At 39.5% G+C, this 23,888-nt stretch overlaps 1 protein-coding gene and 1 long non-coding RNA gene across 6 annotated transcripts in view; one reads left to right on the top strand and one right to left on the bottom strand.

Moving 5' to 3' along the window:
- Positions 1-143: 143 nt before the first annotated feature.
- mphosph8 (M-phase phosphoprotein 8) lies at positions 144-23,886 on the top strand. 5 transcript variants are annotated; one of them, XM_015045043.1, is made up of 14 exons: positions 179-783; positions 2,783-2,944; positions 3,034-4,059; positions 4,175-4,271; positions 5,642-5,890; positions 5,987-6,109; positions 7,337-7,425; positions 16,182-16,322; positions 16,434-16,520; positions 16,957-17,111; positions 17,340-17,491; positions 18,405-18,529; positions 19,200-19,283; positions 23,244-23,886. In XM_015045043.1, exons 1-14 carry the CDS (start codon positions 682-684, stop codon positions 23,283-23,285), a joined length of 2,634 nt encoding a protein of 877 aa, XP_014900529.1. In that variant the 5' UTR covers positions 179-681; the 3' UTR covers positions 23,286-23,886. The 5 variants fall into 5 exon arrangements, with proteins under 5 accessions (XP_014900526.1, XP_014900525.1, XP_014900528.1 ...); XM_015045044.1 differs by lacking the exon at positions 23,244-23,886 and adding an exon at positions 19,822-20,931; XM_015045040.1 differs by lacking the exons at positions 16,182-16,322; positions 16,434-16,520; positions 16,957-17,111; ... (2 more) ...; positions 19,200-19,283; positions 23,244-23,886 and adding exons at positions 9,687-11,970; positions 12,597-15,738 and having other exon boundaries at positions 144-207; positions 469-783.
- LOC106955092 (uncharacterized) overlaps positions 17,557-23,888 on the bottom strand; it is a 22,937-nt gene continuing 16,605 nt past the window's right edge. Inside the window, exon 3 of the long non-coding RNA XR_001426506.1 lies at positions 17,557-17,690. This is a non-coding gene — a long non-coding RNA (uncharacterized LOC106955092). The remainder of the gene's footprint in view (positions 17,691-23,888) is intronic.

The following is a 23,888-nucleotide window of genomic DNA, read 5'->3' as shown; positions in this document are numbered from 1 at the left end:
GAAATACATGGCAATGTGTAATGCTGTCAACTTTGAGAAGGCCGGAACTGATGGTAAAATGATGCTTTATTAAAGCCATTCTTGTTTGTCATCCGAGGTTCTGTTACTGTAGATACGTTATATAGAATGTTACCAGAATAAAAGCACGAAACTTTTAACGGCGGTTACAAGAAACAAACTAACATTCAGTTGGCCTTTACAACTGTAGTAAGTATTATATAATTATAACAACTCATGAGCTACACCTGAAACTAAATGCTACAAACTTGGATCAAAAATCTGAAACGTTGATACGTTAACGAGTAGGTCATTATGGAAGGTATAACTTGCATTACGTTTTTAATGTAATATCTAAGCATGTTTGATATAAAAAAAACTGTCTTTAACGTTGTTTCTGTTGAAATAATAAAGGCAAATTGGTAAGATGTTACCCGCTACTAGAAACTTTCTCCCAGTGACTCCATACAGTATCCAGTCTTTCCTACAGGAGGAGGTGTGACTTGAACGCCTCACTGAGAGCAGGAGGCGGTTGATTGTCTGCGCTCAGTCCGAGCTGAAGCAGCACAACCGGAGCGGACTGTGCCGCGAAGGTGCGCCACCGTCCTACCTCAGCACGGCGGCCTGAACCACCAGTCTGAAATAGCGCTGTTCTTCATAAAAAAAGCATCCAACCCAGCAGCCATGGCGTCTGAGGCCGAGAAGGTAGAACCGACTGAAAGCGAACAAGACGAAGAAGAAGATGTATACGAAGTGGAAAGGATAATTGACATGCGGGTGGAAGAGGTAAAGCTAACGGCTAACTAGCTTCCCGGCTAGCGGGGCAAACATGGCTGGTATTTTTTTTTTTTCTTTCCCACTTTGACGACGCAGTGTCCTCGTGAGAATAAACCCCTTTGCCAAAATGCACTTCACGTAATTTTCGATGCAATTAATAGCGTGCAAGTCACTTAAACGTATGCTAGTAGTGCATTTCTACTATGACTCGCTGCTGCTCCAGTACATCGCACCGATTCCCTGCACAACTTCTCCCATGATGTCCGCTTGCTTCTCCCCTGCTGAGGCCAAGGGCAGGCAAATGTTTTCATCATGGCTGCTGCTGCACAGCCGCAACTCTAAGTCCTTAAAAAACACAAAAGACACGAATAATAACCCCAATCACCGTGCAGAAAATGCACTGGTGTAACTGGTTCTCTGCAAACCTTAATGGTTACTGAAGTCTGTCCATGCGAGTGTACTAAAGCCAGCTAGCATGTTATCATTTTAGCAGAAATTACTGCTTAAACTGGTCTTTACCTAAAGTAAGCGCGGTATATACCGTCTAATGCAGATTTACTCGGCAAACAGGATTGCTGCGAGTAGCGACGAAACATAGTTGATGCTTTTGCAGCAAAAGCGTTGGAAACTAGTTTTCCGTTTGATATTTTAGTGAACGAATCTTTCCCAAATGTGCGTTTGTCACATTTACTGTTTCAGTAACTAAACTGGTCAAATGGTTAAGTGCGTGTGTGGTTGTGAATGATGCTTCCTCGGAGGTTTGGTCAGGCTACATTGCCAAACAAAACAGCCACCTAATGGGCCATAACCGAGAGTGACATTTATACCCAAAAAGCATATTCAAGACAATCATTCAACTCGCACCGGTCTTTGCAAAGTCTTGCTTTATGACAAAATAATTCCACAGTTAAGAAAAAAAAAACATTTACATCAATTTTTCTTTAGATAATTTAGTTTAAATGGAATAGTTGTCATAAACTGCTTAAAACGTGATCATTTTAAATGGAGCTGCACTGTTTCTTACAGCTGCACCCCTTATCATTTGAGGTCTGATCTGCTGATTCTGATTGTTGACCAATTCTGTTTTTGTTTTTTTTTGTTTTTTATATCATCGTTGTTGTTGTTGTTTTTGCCTAAAGCCTATTAAACTGAGGGGGGAAAACTAGTACAGGTAGCAGGTCGCCATCCAAAAGAAAATATAGGAATTACAAGAGTATGTAGTATGTCACCATGGCAACCTCTGAAGGAAAAAGCCCAAAGAGAAGATGCATTAATGTGTATATGTCTTGCATTTACATTTTTTTTATTTTATTTTACAAATTTAGGGTGTCAAAGTACACCTGTCGATTGATGCATTTATGTAATGAAAAGGGTGGTAGTTCTTAGTTTTGATGCATTTAACTAAATGGATTTTTTTCCCCAGTATTTGATCAGCCTATAATTGATCAAAGCCAAACAGTGGAAACTAATCAACCGGTTGCTGTATCCATGCTTTACATGTAGCATTTTTTTACAATACAGATGGACAAAAAAAAAGACAAATTTGCATCAAAATCTAAAGTTCAACCAAGTGAAACTGATGCAGCGTTGCCCAAAACGTGTATCACAATTTCACAATATGAAAACATTGATGTCTGACAAAAAAAAAATTCTATCTAAATTTTTATTCATTCATGCAAATTTTCCCAATTGGCTGAAGTGAAATTGACTTTCAGTTCTTTAGTCAGCCTGTTTAAGCTCAAAAACGATATTCTGATCAAAAATAAATCAACGTATCGGATCACAGTCTTCATCAATGTGTGCAGCATTCCAACTGCAAAGGAGCGTTGGGACGGTACACTGTAAATTTTCAGACAGCATACATAAAACTTCCTGCCGATTATTATATTCAACCACTTAGATGGCCTTTCCCCCAGTGCTTTATCTAGTAGAGTTCATACCGGCAGCTCAGCACCCTGCCGATATGAAGAGTGATATTTGATCTAACGGCTCCTCTGCTTGTCTTCAGGGCGAAGTGCTTTACAGGGTCCGCTGGAAGAATTACTGCTCTGACGACGACACCTGGGAACCCGAAGCCCATTTAGAGGACTGCCATGAAGTCCTGCTGGCGTTTAAGAGGCACCAGGCCGAGCTGAAAGCCAAGAAGGAGGCTGAGTCCAAGAAACCTGTGGTAAGACTCGTAAGACAGCAGGTTAATATATGTTGTTGTTTTTTAAAAAAAAAAGAAAAAATTTGATGACAATGTCCTTTTCTGTTCAGCAAAAACTTTTGCCTATAAAGAGCGACGTGTTCGACGCTGACTCGGAGAGCGACAGCGACAAAGAACGCCCGACAGAGGCCCCCGTCAAAAAGAAGAAGAAGAAGAAGAGGATCCGGGAGGAAGAAGAGGAGGAACCCCCTCCGAAGGAGAAGAAGAAGAAAAAGAAGGACAAACGCCGAGACGAGCCGAAGCCGCTCCCCGCTCCGGAAACGGACGACGACGAAGAGGAGGAGGCTCCCCCGACCCCGCCCTCTCCCCCAAAGGAGGCGAAGGTCGAGTCCAAGAAGCGCTACGCCGACTCTGACGAGGAGGAGGAGGACAGAGCGCCGTCTTCCAAAAAGCAAAAGAAGGAGAAGGGAAAGGATGGAGGGAAGCATAAGAAAATCAAGACAGAGGAGGGGGGGAAGAAGAAGAAGGTGAAAAAAGAGTGGAAAGTGGAGAGCTCTGACGACGAGGCCACCGCGCCGGTGGAGGAGGATCTGAGCGACGGGCCGTCCGAGTCGCAGGTGGAGGACTCGGGCTCGGCGGAGGCCGCCGCCAAGCCGGCACAGAAGCTCAATCTGGAAGATAAGATCAAGCAAAAGAAGGGCAAGTGGGAGGTGAAGCTGCAGGGCATCAAGGACCTCATCAGCGAGAAAAAGAGCAAGAAACCCGACGGCAGCCTCCAAAAACCCAAGAGTCAGAGTTCGAAAAGCAAAGAGGACGGCGCTCTCCAGTCAGACTCCAGCGACAACTCCAGCCTGCACAAAAAGGCCAAGAGCAAAGGGGGCGACGGCACGCCCGCCGCGCCGCAGAAAGCCCCTTCTTCCTCTACGTCCTCTTCATCATCCTCTTCCTCCTCCACCGCTATGGCTACCAGCAAGGTCAAAGAGGAAGAGGCGACTAAAGAGGAGGCGCTGGGACAGAAAGATGCCAGCGGCTCCACGAATCTCTTCGAAAAGTTCCTGTTGAACTGCGAGGCCAAGGACCGGGCCCCCCGCAGGCCGCCGCCTGCCACAGAGAAGAGCAGCAGCAAACCCACCAAGGTACAGACCTCGACCGTCCTTCACGTTCAGACGGGAAGTCGTGATCAAATTACAAATGTTCTAACATTCTTCAGAGATTCATTTATTATGTTTTTCTTTGTTTGTCGATTATAAGTTGATAGGAAAGATCGAGAAGATCCCCAAGCCGACCAAAGAGTCTCCGTCTCAGAAAGCAGAGCCGGAGAGGACCGAGCGGACAAAGCAGTCAGACGGTAAAGCTGCTGCTGCACACACACACACACACACACACACACACATCAAAAACCTCTCGTAAAACGTTGGGCTTGACCAATGCAGTGCTTTGAAATGTTGGAATTAAGAATTATCTAAACTCTAGAGGCTTGAACAAGTGGGTTAGCATAAAGAGTTTCTTTTAGCTTTTCTACCAAACAGCTTTTTCTTTCATTGTCGGACCAGAACTGGCACTGATCAGGCTTTTCCATGACCGACAAAGATCTGTGGGATTCTTTCTCTGTAGTACGATCTGCTGATTCAGATTTGTTTTTCTAAAAGATGTTTCTGTACAGGTGACAAATGTTCCTTAATGGAGGTAAAAGCTTAAAAAAACAAAAACAGAAGTGTGAGGATTTTTCGCACTTCTGCATTTTCCCTAACCTCTATCTGTTTTTTCTTTTTAAATTATTAAACACAAAACAAACAAACAGTGAAGCTACGGACTTTTGGTTGACATGTTTCTGCACTGGTAATTATGTTAGCTTTTCATTTTGAATATGAAAAGCTAACAAAGCTAATGAACAAAGAGGGAGGGAGGAAACACTTTCATTCAGTTATCACAATTAATCAATCGGATAAACAAAATTGTGCATTCTACAAATCTAAAATATTAGAAATATATTAAGATTCAAATAATATTTAAAAAGAAAGATAAAATAGACATTTTATTGCCTAAAATGCTATAACATAGCATTCTTTTATATATATATATATATATAGGGGCAAGAACTGCCATTTAAAATTTATTGACAGAAATAAGTCTTTTTAACTTAATTTAAACTTATAAATAACTTATTTATAATAAACTTTCGGCTTAATTAGTCCTCTAAATATGTTTTTTTTTTTTTTCCCACCAAGGGGCATTTTTTTTGGGTTTCTGTACGCTAACAATTAATTGATTGCTAAATCTATTAATCGTCCACTAAATTAGTTGACATTTATTTAATAATTGATTGATCCAATTAATCGCTTCAGCTCTAAAGAATGTGATTTATTTAGTTGGGTTTTTTTTCTCTTGCACAACTGGAATCCAATCGCTCATTTTAGGTTTTAAGGCCAGATTTGAACTGTGATTTTGAGGCGTCTCCACCTGCAATAAACACCTGTTAGAACCAGATCCGTTCTGAACACAGACGTTCAAATGCCTCTGTCACTGGTGCATTGCACAAACGGGTTGAATAAGGGAAGAAACGGGATGGATTCACCTAAATCAACAGTAAGACGCTGAGAACCCAACAGGGTTAGGACCCCAAACACACATGGAAATGTTTGTAGAAACTTCTGAAACAGCCGATGCCTTTACCTTTAAAAGGAAACTCATTTCTTATCTCCGGCCCCCGACGTTCAGTCCCCAGAGCCAGCCAGAGTCACGGCTTCAGCCTGGACAGCGACGAAAGGGAAGAGGAATCCACGGGGAAACCGCGGCCAGCAGACGACTCCCGAGAGCGAAAGGAGAGGGCAGACGAGGCCCTGCGGCCATCTTGGGAGAGGAGGAGTTCGGCCGACGACAGGAGGAAGAGGAGAGACGACAGCGAGCCCAGACTCTTCATTTCATGTGATGAGAACCAGGAACCACCAGAGGGCAACGATAAATCTGGTAAGGCCGGTTTCTTTGGGCTCAGATCTCACATGCCCTGCCTCAGCAGTTTAAGCTGCTTGGATGCTGATGGTCTTCCTGTTCTGTGATGTACAGAGAGAGGTCAAGCCACTTTGAGCCTGGGAATGGATCTCAACCTGGACTGGATGACACTAGATAACTTTCAGAAGCATTTGAACGGAGAGGATGAGATCTTGTCAGGTCCACCGTTGTCACCCAGTGAGTGTTTTCCTTTACTCAGTAAACGGCACATCTGTTTTCTTCAATTAATAAATCAGTTTAAGGAAGAAGTTTTGATAGAAGTATAAGATTATTATGATTTTGGCTTCCAGTTAACCTGGGATTATGATTAATCATCAGATTTTCTGCAGGAGGTTTTTTTTTTTTTACCTCACTAGAAAACACTACTAACACTTGAGGTTGTGTATTTCTTCCATACTTTTCAAAAGTGCTGTGAATGTTTTAAATATTTTTCACACTACACGCGCAGACATCCATCTGTTTAGGACTTTCAGTAGCACACCAACAATAGGAACAGGATAAACTGTCGATCAATTTACTGTCACGACTAGAGAGGCCACCAGCAGCCATTTTGACTGCTGGGTTCAAGTCAGAATCAATTCACCTTGTAAGTTTACAACTAACTTTTTTTCTTTAGCTAAACAATGTTTTTCAAGCCTTATTAACAATAATTATTTTTAATTTGATAGACAAAGTTCAGTTGTGCGTTCAGATTTTACCATTATTCAACAGTCAAAACTATTATAACTTACAAGAGTCATTTTTGTCACATTTTGTGAGAAATCTAACAAGGATATTTTACTCTAATGAAGAATTTTTGTGTCCTTTCTCTCAGAAACAAACTCTAAACACCAATTGTCATATTGCCAAAATAAATGAGAATCAACAAGAAAACGGAGCACACAAATGTTTATATCACTATAACTATTTACACTATTTATATTGCCGCAAGAAAAAGTAATGTACGATTCGCAGTCAGCGAACATCACCTCTCTTCGGCACGACTCCTGCATACGGCTTTGCAGATGGAAGGTTTTTACTGCACCTGGCGCTCCCTCTTTTTTTCTTTGAGTCTTTCAGATTCCTGACGACTTAGACTTCCATCTTCTTCCATCTGCCTTGATGGCTGTTTCCCCTCAACAAACTGTTTTCCTGCCATCTGATCCAGAAAGTCCTCTCTGTATTTTGTATTGTTATAACACAGGCTGCCCACTCCAGCGGAACAAAGATTAAATCACAGCAACATCAACATTTAAAATCCGACTACAAATCTTCAGAATCAAAATATGTTTTTAGCTTTCCACGTATTTAATAAGTCAATGAATAATAATCGTACCTCAGTAAAACATATTTTCTGTCTAAAAGAATCCTAAAGCAAATTTTCCTTTCTTTAAGCACTGCTCTGCTCTGCCTCGTGTCTGACAGGTGAACTGCGAGACGCTGTGAAAAGCGGCGATTACATGGCTGTTAAATTGGCACTCAACTCCAAAGAGGACTACAATCTGGAACAAGAGGTATTCATTTGGTTCTTATATACATATCATTTTCCTGCTTAACTTAATTCTGTATTTGGATTTGTTCCTTTTGTGGTTCCAATATTTCAAATGAACATCACATTTCCCAGCTTGCACCTTGGTTGCCCCGTGTGAATGTGTGAGAATTAAAGTCATGTTTCATACGCTGTTAAAGATAAACACTTGAGCATCCTGTGAATGACTTAACAAGGCATTAAAAACATTCAGAGGAAATATTACCCCAAGCAGTGAGCCAAAGACACGGTTAGTAATGCAAATAGTTAGGTGGTTTGTTCAAATGTTGGTCCAGTTCTGTGTGAGCAAAGTATTTTTCATACAGTATTTATAAAAAGTGTTCACCACCTTGGTAGTCTCAAACTTTTATTGCTTTAAAAGAATCAATCATCGACAAAGTCTGGCTTTTTTTGGAAAGATTACAAAACAATTAAATACAAACATTTCACATAAAGTAAGTGATTGCTTAAATATTCACTCCTCAATTCAGTGTTTAGTATATGTGTCTTTGGACAGTTTTCACTTTGACAAGGTTTTTTTTTTTTTTTTTTTTTTTCTTTAAAAACAGATTTGTCAAAAAAAGCAAGATTTTGTGGATGATGAGTAAAATCAATAAAAAGGGTCAAATATCCAATGGGGTGAATACTTTTTATACTCTCTTTAAGTCAGGGATTTTTACTTCATTGTTATGAATTTGAGTTCTGTGTAGGGAGAATCTGTTTACTCGGGTCTCTTTCTGCCACATGGTGTTTGTTTCTCATCATATTCTAAGGAACATGGTAGCTAGCACCAATACGACCTGTAGTTGATAGGAGAGATTTTTCAAACTGCATCTGAAGGTCAACAACCAGACTTGATTTCTTCATGCCTCCTAAAAAAAGAAACATCCTCTCAAGATATTTGCTTCATCTTCAAAGCAACTTTGCCTTCGCTACAGAATCAGGTAGGACAATATTTCATATCTTTTAACTTGTATGTATTCTCCAGTAAGGTTGTAAGATTGTCCATATTGTAAAATGTAATTCCTTTACTGGATTGCATGTTCTTTAGCACAGTCAACCAAGATTTTATGTTTTTATTAAAAGAACATATAATTTAAACCTGAATTGGCTTAATGTTTAAGAAATGTGTATGTTTAATGTAGCACCCTGTTTTTATTGCTAGCTATTGTTAGGAACTAGCTTACGCAGTAAAACGTAATACAAAAAAAAATTATATTACATTTCTCAGTTATCAAGTTGTTTTATAAAGCTGTTTTAAGGAGACTGTGAAGGTTTGCGACTTGTGTAAGTATTTAATGGGCATTTAATTAAAATTAGAATTATTCACCATGTTTTTTTTAAATTGCAATACATTTAAAATGTTTGTTCTGCGACTGCAAATTTGAGACGAGTGTTGCCTTCCTTTACAGTGAACAAGCAAGAGGAAGACGACACACAAAGTACCTGGACAGGAAGATCCATTTTCAAGCAGGTACATACTGTAGATATGATTTCAAAACATGTCATATTGTCTTCATTAACTTTATTTTTTTTATTTGTATTTTGTTTGATTAAGAATATTTAAAAAGAAAAACTTAGCTAAAATATGAGCGTAAATGTGACTGGCAGGACGCTCCTAAAGTGTTCCTATTGTTTTGTTACCCTAAAGAGCCAGTTCATGCACTGTTAGCTGCTATGGCCACATCAGTGACGCACTTTGGTAAATTGCCAGTTTATTTTGTAACGCTGGTATTCAAACTTAAATCATTTTTTTGTCGTAAACCACGCATGCGGATTTAGCATGAGTGCACATTTTTGTTCACTTCATGTAGCATTTCATCTGACACCCCCATCCTGACTTGCTTAGACATTTATGTTAAAGCTCTGCTTGATCCAATAAAGCCATTAAATGTTCTTAAATGGGTCACATGTGGTTTTTGTACTAAAGATTTGGGTTGTTGGTGCAGATGTTGGGTTAAAAAGCAATCACTTTGAGCTCTGTTTGACCGAGCCTGAGACCTAATGGGGCATTGCCAAGGTGCAAGTGTTAAGAGTAGAGGAGCATTGGAAGATGGGCAGCAGAATTGCAAAATTAATATCAGAACTAACAAAGTCACCATCATATTTGCCAAAATTCAGAAAACCCCTCAGCCTCTTCCCTTTTCCCCTTAATTAGTTATATCTAAAACATATATTTTTCATTCAGTTCAAATATTTATGGGATCTGATTTGGCAATAAGTCTTACATTTACTCTTTTTTTGCAGGCAAGTACTATTGATGAGAAGAGATCATATGAAGGAGAGAGGAACTTGATTGAAGATAAAAGAAATAAAGAGGCAGCAGCAAAGGAGAATATCCCACAACATATGGATGGTCCTCAGAGTGACTGTAGAATTTCAAGCTTCCAAGTTAGCACAAACGCTGAGAAATTAACAGCGAAGAAACGTAAACTACGGGGCGGAAGCAATAAAATTCAGTCCAAGAATAAATTATGTAAAACTTCAGTCGCACAGAAAAGTCAAGAAGAGGAACAGAAGATCTCCGATGACACAAACGGTGCATTATCAACCCAAATGACTCTGAACACTGTTAATTTAGACTTAACCAAAAACGCAGACAAGAGGTTAAAGCAGGTAGACGACGGAACTCGACAAAAGCACAAAGCAAGCAAAATTAAAGCTGCCGAAGAAGGGAATGACTCAGATGAGCACACGGACGGTGCAGTGTTGGAAAACGTTGATGGTTTGGATCAAACACTTACAAAGTCTGACGGAGAAGAGACGGCTAAAACACAATGCCTTCGAAGGAGAAAAACAGCCGAGGTCACGTTACCGACGCGATCAAGTCTACGGACCTGCAAGCAAGTGGCCGAAACAAAACCAATCATCGTAGTTAAAGAAAAAAAGGAAGCTTACAAGAAACACTTGTGCGTGTATTGCGAAAGTTATTTTACTCAAATCGTAAGGCACTTGGAAAGTAAGCATGCAGAAGAACCAGATGTTGCCCATGCCATGCACTTTCCCAAGGGTTCCAAAGTAAGACAGACCATGCTGGACCAGATTCGCCATAAAGCAATTTATGAGAAGTGTGGCGAGGGAGAAATTGCGACTAAGAAGCAGCTGAAGAAACCAGCTGTATCTGTGCGCGACTTCTTGCCCTGCCAGCACTGTCTTGCATTTTATCGCAAAACTGATTTGTGGAGGCATGAGCGGACGTGTAAGATTGGAAAGGCAGAGCACAAATCTTCCGAAAAGACAAACCGATCCAACAGTTGCAATTCTGTCTCCGATCTACTTCCAATGTCGGAGTTCTTAACTGGAAGCTGCAAAGAAATCATTCAAATCATGCATCAAGATGACATTTCAAGACATATCCAGTTGGACCCACTTATTTGTAAATACGGCAATACGTTGTCTGTCAAGTATGATCATGATAAGTCTCAGTTTGCCTACATTGCACAGAAGATGAGGGAGTTGGGTAGGTTTGTTCTTGCTGTGAATGAGCTGGACAAGACTGTGAAGTACCTTCACGAAATATGTCTACCGTCCAAGTTTGAATTAGCTGTTGAGGGGGTCAAAAAAGTTAGTGGCTTCGATCCAGCTTCTAGTAAGTTTAAAACGATTTCCCTTGTTTCAAAGATTGGCTACTCTCTAAAGCGCGCAGCAGAGATAGCATTTGGAGAAAGTCGCATGACGGAGGACAGCGAAACGGAGGGCGAATTGAAAAAATTCATCGAACTACTTGACACGAAATGGGCCGAGTGTTTTTCTCGCAAAGCACTTGTCTGCTCTTTAAAGCAAGAAACCAAAAAAGTGGATGTCGACAAATCAACTGTGACTGAAGATTTGATAAAACTCCACAGATTTATTACAGGAGAAGAGGAAGAAGCAAGGAAGGACTTAAAAGACAACGCCAGCATGTCGACATGGAAGAAGCTAGGTGAAGCCACATTGGCAAACGTCTGTCTTTTTAACAGGGGAAGAGTGGGAAATATTGGAAGGCTTCTTCTGAAGACGTACTCTCAGAGGAGGAGTGAAGGAACATGTATTCTCTCTGCGGATCAAGTTAGAAAAAGCACAAAGCTGGAACTGGAACTTCATTCCAGTTTTACAAGACTGGAACTTGAAGGCCAGTATGGACGGAACATGCTGGTTCTGTTAACAGACAGGATGGTTTCATCAATTGACTTGCTTGTTGAGAACAGAGAGCAAGCAGGCGTCTCCAAAACTAACCCGTACCTGTTTGCAAGGACGGAGGGGCCCTCTTTCATAAGAGGATTGGATTGTTTTCGAAGAGCTGCAGTTGAGTGTGGCGTTAAAAATTCAGAAGCACTTCTGTCCTCATCTGGAAGAGAGCAGATTTCCACCTGCTGGCAGCTGATGAGCCTCACTGAACAGGAACTGGACCAAGTAGCAAAGATGTTGGGAAGGAGCAGCCAAGAATGTCACAGCCTTTCTCAAAATGCAACACTGCTGGAGGAAATCAGCAAAGAACTGCTGAAGATGGATAAAACAATGCCAACAAGTCGGTCAAGCACTACAAAAGATGGTAAGTATGATTTGTTCCCTCTTGGATGTACATTAATCTATTCTGCTTTAATTTCTAAATTTGTGCCATGGTGACAAAAAAAATTGATTAGAGTATCTTTAGTTTATATTAAGTTAAAACAACATTTAAGTTTGATTTAAAACAAGAGGCTCATGTTTACAATATCGGGTTCCTGCAAAACAGACTATTTGTAATAGCAGAACCACACCTGTACAAGCTCTCAAAAACACGCACACACACCAGTCACCAACTTCTTACCTTCGAGGGAAAATGGTGTGCCTTTTTCTGTATTTCTGAAGAATGAGCATTACATTTTTTTGTTCAGCCCTGAAAAGAGAGACGCCTTATAATAGTAGAACAGCCTGTATTCAATTCAAGATTGTCAGGTAAAAATTAGGATCATTCAGATCAAAGTTTTCTAAAAAGGAGAACGCTGAACTTTTAAGTTGTTTGCGCACAACACAGTCCAGATATGTCAACATGCATTTGGAATCTTTTGCATTCAGGCTTATAGCTAAAACAGTTGAATACCTGTGAGGGTTCTATTTTTTTTATTAAAAGAAGATATTTTTCCTCTTTTTAAAAAAAAATAAATAAAATAATTCCTTATAATCTTGTGTTTTTAGGAACTCGACCAAAGCAGCTTTTAAAAAGAAGGCCCTGGAGTGAGAAGGAGCAGATGGCTGTCAAACGCTACTTGAATGAATTCATCACGAGGATGAAGGTTCCAGGCAAGAAAGCGTGCAATGCCTGCATAGCAGCTGAGCCAGATCTTGGAGGAAGGTCTTGGACAGACGTTAAAAACTATGTCCACAACACATTGCAAACAATGCGTAGGAGAAATAACCAGCTGAGGTCTGATGGGAATAAAGACGTTTTGAGCACAAAGAGTTCCAAAACTCCAGACCAAACCGTAAAGTCTGAAATGGAGGAGACGAGTGTTTGTACGATGACGACCGTGAATCCAGATCACTTGCAAGAAAGTAGCTTGAACTGTTGTATGACAATGCCTCCTTCGGCAAACATAAGGGAACCATCACCGTTCTCCCAGGAGATTAATGCTAGTTACACGCCATTTTGTTCTTCAAATACTAATATGATCCACACGAGTCAGCCATTGGTTTCAAACTTCACACCACTAAATGCCACAGATACTCAAGTGGTTCCTACGTTTACTCCACACCACACTACAAATACCTTAGTGTCTTCTGTATACGCATCAGAGAACAACCACAGCCTGTCCATGTCGTCTTTTTATGGACAGAATACTACAGGTATGTTGCATTCATCCGTGTATACCCCACTGGAAGCTACAAACTCACCGCTGATTCCTTCCTATACGCATTTTAATACCCCATGTACTTCAATGGTTCCTACATATACACAGTTGAATACTCTCAGTGCACCAGTGATTTCTGCATTCTCCACGCTAAATGACAGAAGTAGGCCTGTCATGTCTTCGTTCTCTCCTCTTGACCATTCAAGTACCCCACCCTACCACACCAGCCCTACGAGGGTCCACGCATCTGCGCAGGTTGTTCCTTCAATCCACGAACATGCCGTTTCTGAAAGTGCGCCGGCGGTACAGGAAAGCGCACCGGTGTCTTCTGTGAAAAAACGAGCCCCTCCGGGCGTGAAGCCTCAAAAAAGAAACAAGCGTTTATGGAGCGAGGAGGAGCAGGCAGCAGTGAGGCGGCAATTTGGAGACTTTTGTCAGCTGGCGAAGGTGCCGGGGAAAAAGGAATGCGATAGATGTTTAGCTGCCGAACCGGCACTGAACACCAGAACATGGAGGGAAGTGAAATATTTTGTACATAACTCTATTCAGTCACTCAAAAGAAGAGGTCATGCAGTTGCTTCCAAACAGGACAGACCACCGAAACCAGAGACTCAGACTTCGAGCAATGAGTGGGATGGTCCTGTGTATCTTTCCCTGTAAATAATTTGACTAGACTTGCACAAAAACAATGTGAGGACATGAGAGGTCTGTGGCTTTAACCTCAATCTGATTGGGGTGGGAAAGAAGGGGAAAAAAGCTAAATTTGTGTCGTCCATAATGTATGTTTGCCGTGATCTCACTTGTTGTTTTACGTTTATTCTTGCATTTTCAGACAGTCCTGCCGTTCTTCCAGTTAGATTTAGGTTTTGTTTTTTTTTTTGTTGTTTTTTTTGTTTTTTAAATGTCCTTATGTTTTCAAAATCCAGTGAAACAAGCTTCTTTGTTGCATGCATATCCCCAGATGTGGGAAAGAAAGAATGATTTTTCTGTAACCTGCCTCGGGTTAAGAAGATTTTTAAATACGATATGCTCACTACTAGTGTTTTGTTACTCATCCGTAATGCATATCAGTTTGTACATTGGGGTGGAATGTGAATTTTATTGGACAAGGATTTGCAGCTTGAGACATTTTTCACTTTATTCAGTAAATCCTGTGACTGAATATCCAAAGGATCCAACTCTTAAATATTTTTGAAGAGTGATTTCTGACTGAGAATTGGCTTGCATTGAGGTCCTTTTTGTTTCCTGTTGTACTGTTTTAGTAGCATTTTATGTATTTTTATTTAACAGAAAACCTTTTCGAGAATCCTTGCATTCAACCCAGCTAATGTGAGAGGTGTACCTTGTTGTGTATCATTACTATATCATGTCTTCAGCCAGTAGCCGATACTGTAGGTAGGTTTTTATCAACTTTCTTGTAACACTATAGCATAGAACCTGTCTTGTACACTTTTCACTAAGACATGGACAGTTCTTTAGCGGATTTTAAAGAGGGTCATGTTATTATTAATTAGTTACGGTAGTTTTTCTTTGTACCCATTTGTATTACAAAATACTTTGTAACACTAAAAAGCGACTGTTTACAACTTTTTATTATTTTATTGTGCTTGATTGACACTACTTTGAGTTACTGGATGTTTACCATTAATCTGTGCTTGCTAAGATCCAGCTGCCTTACTGTGGTGCATTTTGTTTTAATTCTTCTGTCCACCTAAGATCACATCAATTATGCAAATTTTGATCTAGACAGTAAGATTTTCTTATTTTGCTTTGGGGTGTTTTTGCAGAAAAAAGATGTTTTAATTACTTTTGGATTGATGTTATCAATGTGCCTGACAGAAAGTGGCTGAAAAGTTTAATTTCCTAATATGTGGAAGTTAGTTTGGTTGAGTATTGACTCCTATTGCTTGCGCTAAAAAATAAAAAAAAAACGGCAAGAAAGAAGGTGAATTTTGTTGTTACAGTTCAGTACAAACTTTATTTATTTTCCTTTGTACATTCAACAAAGCATATGCTATATAGATTGTGTTGTGTAGATACTTTTTTAAAATTAAAAACATCATGAAGGTCATTTTTGTTCTCACTAAGGTGAAGAGAGAACTTTCTTCTAAGATCTAAGCATTACTCGCCTGTTACAGAGGGTTTTTTCTAGCCTTAGTAGCTGCTAGTGAACCTAAGTTGAGCCTGTGTTCACGTTCTCATACCAAAGTCATTAGAGTCACTGTCCGATGTTTCAGTTTGGCTGAAGGGGAGCTTTGAAGTAGCAACGGTTAGTAGGATGTGGAGCTTTATGGTGTGGCAAGAATTTATTATTATTTCTGTTTTCTTTTTTTTACGTGAATAGCTTTGTGGAAACTTTTGTTTGTATGCAATGTTACTGTAAAAAAAAAACTCGTTGCTTGTTTATCCTGTTTACTTGTATGTAGCTTCAGTTAATGTTTTACTGTAAGGAACTTATCACTTCTAATAAAAAAAACTTCTGGGCTTGACATCGTAAGTGTTTTGTGGAAAAAAAAAAGATTCTTGAAAGGGATTTTTTTACCCTAACGTTTGTTTTTGCATGACGTATATTTTGCAACCTGCGTTGGTTCACAAGTTAGGTTTTTCGATGAGATGAACACTCGCATTCATTCTAATTTAGCCAATTAAACAAATCTAAAAAGTCAGAAAATGGATATTGGTGCAGTTTGGAGTTGTGCGTTTTAGTTAACTGTAGCATTTATGGTGCTTCCATATTTATTTATTTGTCATAATATTTAGATTTAAATTGATGTACTTGTGTATCTGGTGCAGTGTAAAAATAGTTTAAAATTGATTTTCATTTTAAGAATTTTTCTCCCATTTTACTTTTGTCCAGTACAAACTCCTACTTTTGTCATTTCGTCAATTCTGTGTTTTAAAGCCGTCTTCATTTGTTCCGGTTTGTCCACAGGACGTGAGTGGCATGTCCCTGTGCATGCTGGCTGCAGCGGGGGGGCAGGACGACATCCTCCGGCTGCTAATAAGGAAGGGAGTGAGGGTCAACGCCAGACAGAAGAACGGCACCACGGCGTTGATGCACGCCGCTGAAAAGGTATCCATCACGCAAGATGGGTCAACAAAACAAAAACAAAAAAAAACATTTAATTATCTTTGGAATCCTGGACAGACAAAATCTCACAACTTTATCTGTCTTTCCTGCCAGAACTTTTTGACGACTGTTGCTATGCTGCTGGAGGCCGGTTCCTACGTCAACGCTCAAACGCTGGGAGGGGAAACGGCACTGATGAAAGTGAGCAGAATATTCCACAGAGGCACAATGGCAAAAAAGTGCCTGGATTCATTATTTAGTTGGCTGCTATATTTCTTTATTTTTCTTTATTTATATATTTTTATATATGTATATTCACATCCTCTACATTTACTACTTCAATTTCAGAGCATTTTGGCATTTTGTGTAGCAAATTACTTTATCAAACAGCAAAGATTTTCTTCTTAGAAATTTCTAACTGTATTGTCAGAGAATATCCTAGTTTAAATATCGAAAATGTATGCCTTTTAATTATGAAAAAAAAATTAATGTAACTTTCAAATACATTTTCATAGCTTTAATTTAAAAAATTGCTTATTAATGTTGGCAATAACACAGTTGATTTAGATTTACTTGACCTTCAGACCTCTTATCCAAATGAATCAGAGGAACCTGATCTCTTCTCTCCACTTTTCAGGCCTGCAAAAGAGGGAATGCTGACATAGTGCGCCTCCTGCTGGAATACGGAGCAGACTGCAACATCCTGTCAAAGCACAAGAACACGGCTTTGTATTTCGCCAATTTCAGCAACAACCTGATGGTGTGCGACCTCGTCAAGGACCACATCAACAAGTAAGTGCCACTTTCAGGTTTCATGATCGCTCTTCTTTATTTACATTTATTTATTTATTTATTTGCATTTATAGTCTTTAAGAAAACCTGATTCTAGAGGAACATTTTTGAAAAATATTAACATTATTGAGTCTTTAAAGTCATCCTGCATTATAGGATGGAGTAATCTGTTTGATACATGTCACATCTCATTCAAACTGACTTTTTGTTTATGTTTCTGTCCTTCAGGCTGTCCAGTGTGGCAGAGGACACCATCCGGGCGTACTTTGAGTCCCGGCTGGTGGTTTTGGAGCGGGTGTTCCCTCTGGCTTGCCACAGGCTTTGTGAGGGACCCGACTTTTCCATGGAGTTTCTCTACAAGGCGCAGCCACAACCAGAAGGTGAAATTATTTTTTATTTGTTTTATTAAATGGGCAGTGTTATGTAAAATCAACTTTTTTGACCTTTATATCATGTTATAATGTCATTCCCTAAACAAAACCATACCTGGAGAGTGTTGCCTGGACTCTTTCATGCATGTTTGAGAAATCCTCTAATCTCCCATGGCAACCATTCACCTGTGTAAAATGCCTGGTTGGACTTAGCTCAGCCTTTGAGTACGAAGCTCCTCCCCCACTCAGCTCCTTCAGACTAGTCAACAGCAATTAGCAAACACGTGGTGGGACTGTTCATTGTGCTGAGCTCATTATAGCAGCTACTTCTCAATGCAAAATAAAAAAAATGTTAAAGGCTCAATAGAGAAGCCATTTTGTGATGTCTTTCTGAAGGCGAAGTTTCATAAAGACCAGGAGTTTTTAAAGAGACATAGACCCAATTTCAAGGTGTTAAATCAGGAAGTAAAATATCTTTTGAAGTCATATTTGATAGATACGGCATTTTTACAACTTCTGAATGAAACATAGTTACTTTATTGTCCTACATAATGTCATGATATGTCTGGAAAGCACATAATACTGCCTCTTTCATATAATGGTCACATTTTTTAATTCAGCACTGAGGGAGACTAATTTTAAAAAAAAAATTAAAAATTAATAAATTATCTTAAATTTGCATCTAAAAGAAACAGCCTGTATGAGTATTTTTCTACGGCACATTATATATGTGCATCAAAGATCTTGATGTCCTTAGACTTCCAGTGGTTTCTGTTACGGCTGGTATAACAAATCTGTTTATAAAAAAAAGCTCCAGCCGAGTTCACCTGAGTTCAGGCGCTGTCATTTTGCTTTTGATGTAGACTTCAAATCTTTCTTCTTTTCTGTTTTTCTTTTTTTTTTTTTTTTCGTTCTACTCCAGGTTCAGGCATTCTACTCTTCATCTTTCACGCCAACTTCCTGAATGAGATCATAGCCAGGCTCTGCGGGCCCTGCAGTGTTCATGCTGTGGTGCTCAACGACAAGTTCCAGCTGCCTATTTTCCTGGTTGGTGCAGATTCTGTTGTTTATTTTATTGTGAGGCCGATTGAACCGGATTTAAAAGAAACTGACTGGTTAAAGTGTGAAAACAGCAGGGAATTGGAAAACAAACCTATTGCGGTCTGTGTGATAACTACAGATTTTCTTAATTTTGGAAGATCGGCGATCGGCCAGCACTTGCATGTGGAAATGATTTTATCTCGATCCACAAAGGTCACATCTGCACATTCCTTCTTGACAATAGTCACCCCGGTATTGCCAACTGACTAGTCAACTTACATCGTTTGTGTTTATTTTAAAACGCTCAGTTTACACTGCAACATTTAGAAGAACTCACTCAAAGAAAAGCTTTCATTGTATAGATTTGACCTTTTAGAGAAGCAAACTGTAATAATTGTGTAGAAATAATTAGGATCAGATAAAAGAGTAATCAGGATTAAAAATACTTTCTCGATCATCTTTGAGAAATTGTTGAATGGATCACAGCTAAATCTATTCAAACTGATTTCATAAAACTAGTAACCTACCGAACAGATTTATTTCCAAACGTATTTGGTCGGTTTATGGAAATATACCCAATTTAATCTTTCTAAGAATTTGCTTCTTTCCATAAGCTTTTATACTGTGTAGTAATCGGCTTTCTTTTTGTCCTGTTTGTATCTCTTCAACATTTCAGGATAGTCACTTCATCTACTCCTTCAGCCCGATTCCAGGGATCAACAAACTCTTCATCCGTCTCGCTGAAGCACCAACAGCCAAGGTGATAAATTTACACCAACACCAGTGAAAACCTCTAAACTCTCACAACGCCGTACCTGCTTCATTGTGCCTCATTCATCAGAGGCAGAATGAGCCACACATCTAGAGTTCCTTCATGTGAAATCTGTCAAAATGCAGTAAAATGGAGGATTGGTGTTGCCGTTATGACCAATAACCGATATTTATCGATTTTATTTTATATATTTAACTAACCTTTTGGCAGCAGATAGCCCTGCTTGTGAAGCCAATTCAAGCATTTAGCCTGGAAAGGTAAGTGAAACTTCCTCGGTGCTGACTGAGTGTTTGCATAGTGTAGCAAGAGATTTAGTACTATTAGTTATCACCGTCACATGACCAAACAAATACCACATGAACAACTTCCTCCCCCTTCAGAAACAAACAACAACAAGATGGAAATAAATATCTGTTAATATCGGCTCAGTTTTATTTATCAGACATGTACGTAGTAGTCATGTTAAGAAATGACTACTGTCTGCCGGTACCGATAATATCGACATATCCTGCAACATGTTCCATAGCAACAGTCATACAGTATCTAGATGGCAACCTGTTGTGTGGAAGTGACTGCGTCTGTCTTCATGTGGAGTTTGCTAACTTGGACCTGGACTAGAACTTTGTGTTTTGGTAAGTTGAGATCAGCTTTGAGTCCAGGGGGGTCTGGTGGACAACAAAGGATGCATATGTGAAAAATCATCCGTAAAATCACCGTAATATGGGTGGGTGGAGGCAGTTTGCAACGACGTTTCTTTTCCGGTCACCATGGGAACCTTGTTGGAGCACACGGCCGGTTCTTTCTGCAAGATAATGATCCACATCTTATGGCCAAATCAGTACAGATACGGTTAGTTAGACACAAAACCAACCGTCCTCTGTGGACTCTCCACAATGTGTCCGTTGGTGTGAGCGGAAGAGAATATAGTTTCTCTCTGTGTGTCTTGTCCTCCATGTGACTTGCCTGCCTGTCTGCCTTCCTTCCTTCCTTCCCTCCTTCCTTCCTTCCTTCGTCCCTCCCTCTTTCATTTCTCTTCAGATTAAAATCTTATTGCCCTCTCTCTGTAAAAATATCCTCCGTTAATCGATATAGAACTGTACGGGTGCTTGAAATCCTTGAAAATGCTTGACTTTCAATAAGGCATTTTCAAGGCTTGGAAAGTACTTGATTTCAGTGTAAAGTCCTTGAAAGTGCTGCATATTCAAACTAAACTGTGTAATAAAGTCCAGTCTAACGTTTCTTTAAAAGTCTAAATTTGGAAGGTCTTTTTTACTCATTAAACCAGATATTTAAAGATGATAAGACATTTTTTCCACACTGTGTGAAGTTAAATCAGACTAAGCTTAAATTGTTTTAGGTTATTTAGATTTACAAAATTATTTCTACTTGCTAAATGCCAGAGAACTTGGTGAGAAAACTCTTTTAGCTTTTTTTGTTTGTTTTTTTGTAACTTTCTCATACCAGCCAGGTGAATAAGACGTGTGTATGAGATTTCAAAAGATAACATTTCATGTTTTGGTTTGCCTTGTGCCTGCTGTAGAATGTGTAATACTATCACAACACATTACTAATAACAGTAAAAAAATAATGTAATAGTGAGTTCATTTGTATTTTGTATCTTTCTCCAAACTGTGGTGCTGGAAAAGTTTGAAAACGTACCATGAAAATGCCTGCAGCATGTTTTCATTTTACTGTGGGAAAAGTGTATGAACCATGTCCATAATGAACTTTAGAATTAGTATTTTTAAAATGAACCTAAAGGCCTAAGAAGTCTAGGAAGTTGTGTTTGCAAATGTCTGAGATCCGTCCATTAAATGTGTGTGGGAACCCTACTTCCTGTGTGCTGCAGCTGTGGGAAACTGCAGTAGTGCTGTCCTTCTGGCTAAAGGAGGTTGCAGTAACAGCAAGGAATTGTCTTTGTTGTTAAAAACATCAATTTATTTCAAGAATTTTCAGATATCTGCGCCAGAGACGCACCAACTTTATCTAAATCTTTAGATGACGATGTTTTTCTAAGTTTACGGTTGTAAAAGTCACAAGAGTCCGCTCTAAAGCTGAAATCCTGACTGGGAAACTCAGGATTCCAGCTCAGATTTCAGTATCCACTGGCTTTGCTGATGCTTTACCACAACAAGTCAGAAAATCCCACTGGTTTTCCGACTTGCAGCGAGACACACACATCATGGGCATGACGTCATTTCCAGAGCTGAACCCAGACTTCCGAGGCAAACTGAACGCATCATTAGATGTTGGAAAAACAGAAGCTGGGTTAAGAATCCGTCTGTGTATGCAGCAGAACACAAGAAGTTTTTGATTTCTTTGTATCTTTTAATTGGATCTTTATTATTTTAACCTGGAGCGGTTTCATGTCTTGAATTTTGCTGTTAGTTTTAGTTGGCTGCCCCAAAGTGCAGCTCTCTCTTCTGCCAAAGGTCTTATTGACGAGCCTGGAGAATCATGTGATATTTGTTCTCCATGTTGCGGCTCAAGCTTTAAGAGCTGCAGCTTTAGTTCAAACCTCTGGGGATGTGAAGGCAGCAGAAGACATGTCAGTCCTTTAAGGCTCTAAAGACAGAATTAGAGAACAGAGTTCAGTCAGAGAGTTAAAAAATAAAAAAAAAAAATCTGCAGATAGTGGCAGAGGTTTGCCATTAGATGATTCTACTCGTTTCCATGTTTGTTTCCTCTCAGAATCTCTAAATGTTTAATTTTGTAGATTTAGATGGGAAATTTAACTCTGCTTAAAATGTCTTTCTGATGGGGAAATCATGCTATACACTATCTAACGCTTTAAAAATGTAATCTGTGCAGATTTTTCAGAAGCTGGTTTATTATCCAACCTTTTTTTTGTCACAATTCTTGTTGCTTCATATTCAGTGGTTGGCACTGATACTTAAAAGTTAGTTGTGTTAACCCTAAGGCACTAATCATAAACACTAGTTCTGCTAAATCGCTACGTCAACACTGTATTTAGTGCACGCTAACGCTAAAGCGCTACACAAATATGGTATTTAGTGGAAGCTATGACTAAGGTGCTGGTATTTAGCAGAAGATAATGCTAAAGCGCTAAACAAACACTATTTTTAGTATAAACTAAATTAAAGCGCTATGCCAAAGCAGTATTTAGCAGAAGCTAAAGTGATATACCATTATTATTTAGTGGAAGCTAACACTAAAGTGCTATTACCAACATGACATTTTCCCAAATCTAACGCTAACATGCTCAACCAATACAGTATTTAGCAGAAGCTAATGCTAAAGCACTATTACAAACTCACTATTTGGGGGAAGCTACAACCGTTGAGCACCAATTTAATTTTTTACATAATTTACATGTTCTGTATCGTCCTTACGTATTGTATTTATGAGTATATCCTGTTCTCTACTGTCAATTAAGTTTTTATTTTATTCCTCTGTTGTTTTTAAATCAAGTTACTGGGGAGACGGAGTAAGAGGCCATGAGGAAACTGCTACCTATACATTCATCCTCCCTTTCAAAATAAGAGCATGAGTATAAACGTTGATAACCAAAACGTTGACACAGATGTCGATCTTTATTCAATTGAAAGTTTACAAGACAGCCGAGTAAATTATTGCTTTAGAATTTATCTGGGAAAAATTAATTTAGGAAAATAAAATGTTAAATATTTTTTAAAGTTAGCAAAAGTGCTAGACAGAAAAGGGTAGCTATAAGTCTGTCCGTCCGTATTTTAATTACTGCTCCAACTGTAGATGTCAAGATTGAATCATGAGCTGTAGCCTTACTTGAATGGCATGTTCTCTTTTCTTACCCATTTTGAAAAGTGACTAAGTGAAATCAGCCTCTGAGCCATGTCGTATTACAAGTGTGACATTTAAGACTACGAGAAAACCTCAAAGTTATAGAGCTCTTGATATTACAGACACAGGAGGCTGACCGTATGTGGGGAACTTTTCTCCTTTCCTCAGGTGAAGCTCCTCATTGGAGCCTACAGAGTCCAGCTGCAGTGACGAACGCATCAGAGCCTTTTTTTCTTACTGTGACCTGAGACCAGCTCGGCGTGGATCCCAGGGACGCCGTGGAGTTCATCCTTCGTTGATCAGCGCAGCATCTGGGCGGAGGGAGGCGGTCAGACGCTCCGTTTCTTTCCCACCTGAAGAACTCCCAAAGACTGAAATCCCTCGTGTGTTGTGCCTTTTCCTGGGTTCCGCCTGCTGACCGGGTGGATAGTGTAGACACTTGTTGATCCGCAGTCTAGCTCGTGCATTTATGTGTGGTGTCTCTTTTGCGTTCAGAGAATGTTTTTTTTTGTTTGTTCTTACCCCTCTCCCATCTCTTCCTTAGCCCAATTTTGGCCATTTTAATTACTACAGTAAAGTCGGTCTGGGTTTCCAAAGCATTGTCGAAAACGGTTGCAACAACTGGTTTCGCTAAATCAGTACATCACTACACGTTTCCACTGGAGTTACAGGAGACGAAGCAGAAGCTCAGAGACTGTTCCATGTTTACCACCGGAGGGAGGTTCTTTTAAAATGAGATGTTTTAGCCTTCCATGCATCTTTTTTTTTTTTTTTTTTTTTTTTTTTTGGGGGTTTTTTTTTTTTATATTTTTT

This window comes from Poecilia latipinna, unplaced genomic scaffold (genome assembly GCF_001443285.1).
Source record: "Poecilia latipinna isolate Pla-1442-1.1 unplaced genomic scaffold, P_latipinna-1.0 Scaffold704, whole genome shotgun sequence".
NCBI lineage: Eukaryota > Metazoa > Chordata > Actinopteri > Cyprinodontiformes > Poeciliidae > Poecilia > Poecilia latipinna.
Note: the sequence above shows the minus strand (reverse complement) of the source record. Positions and strands in the feature narration are given on the sequence as shown.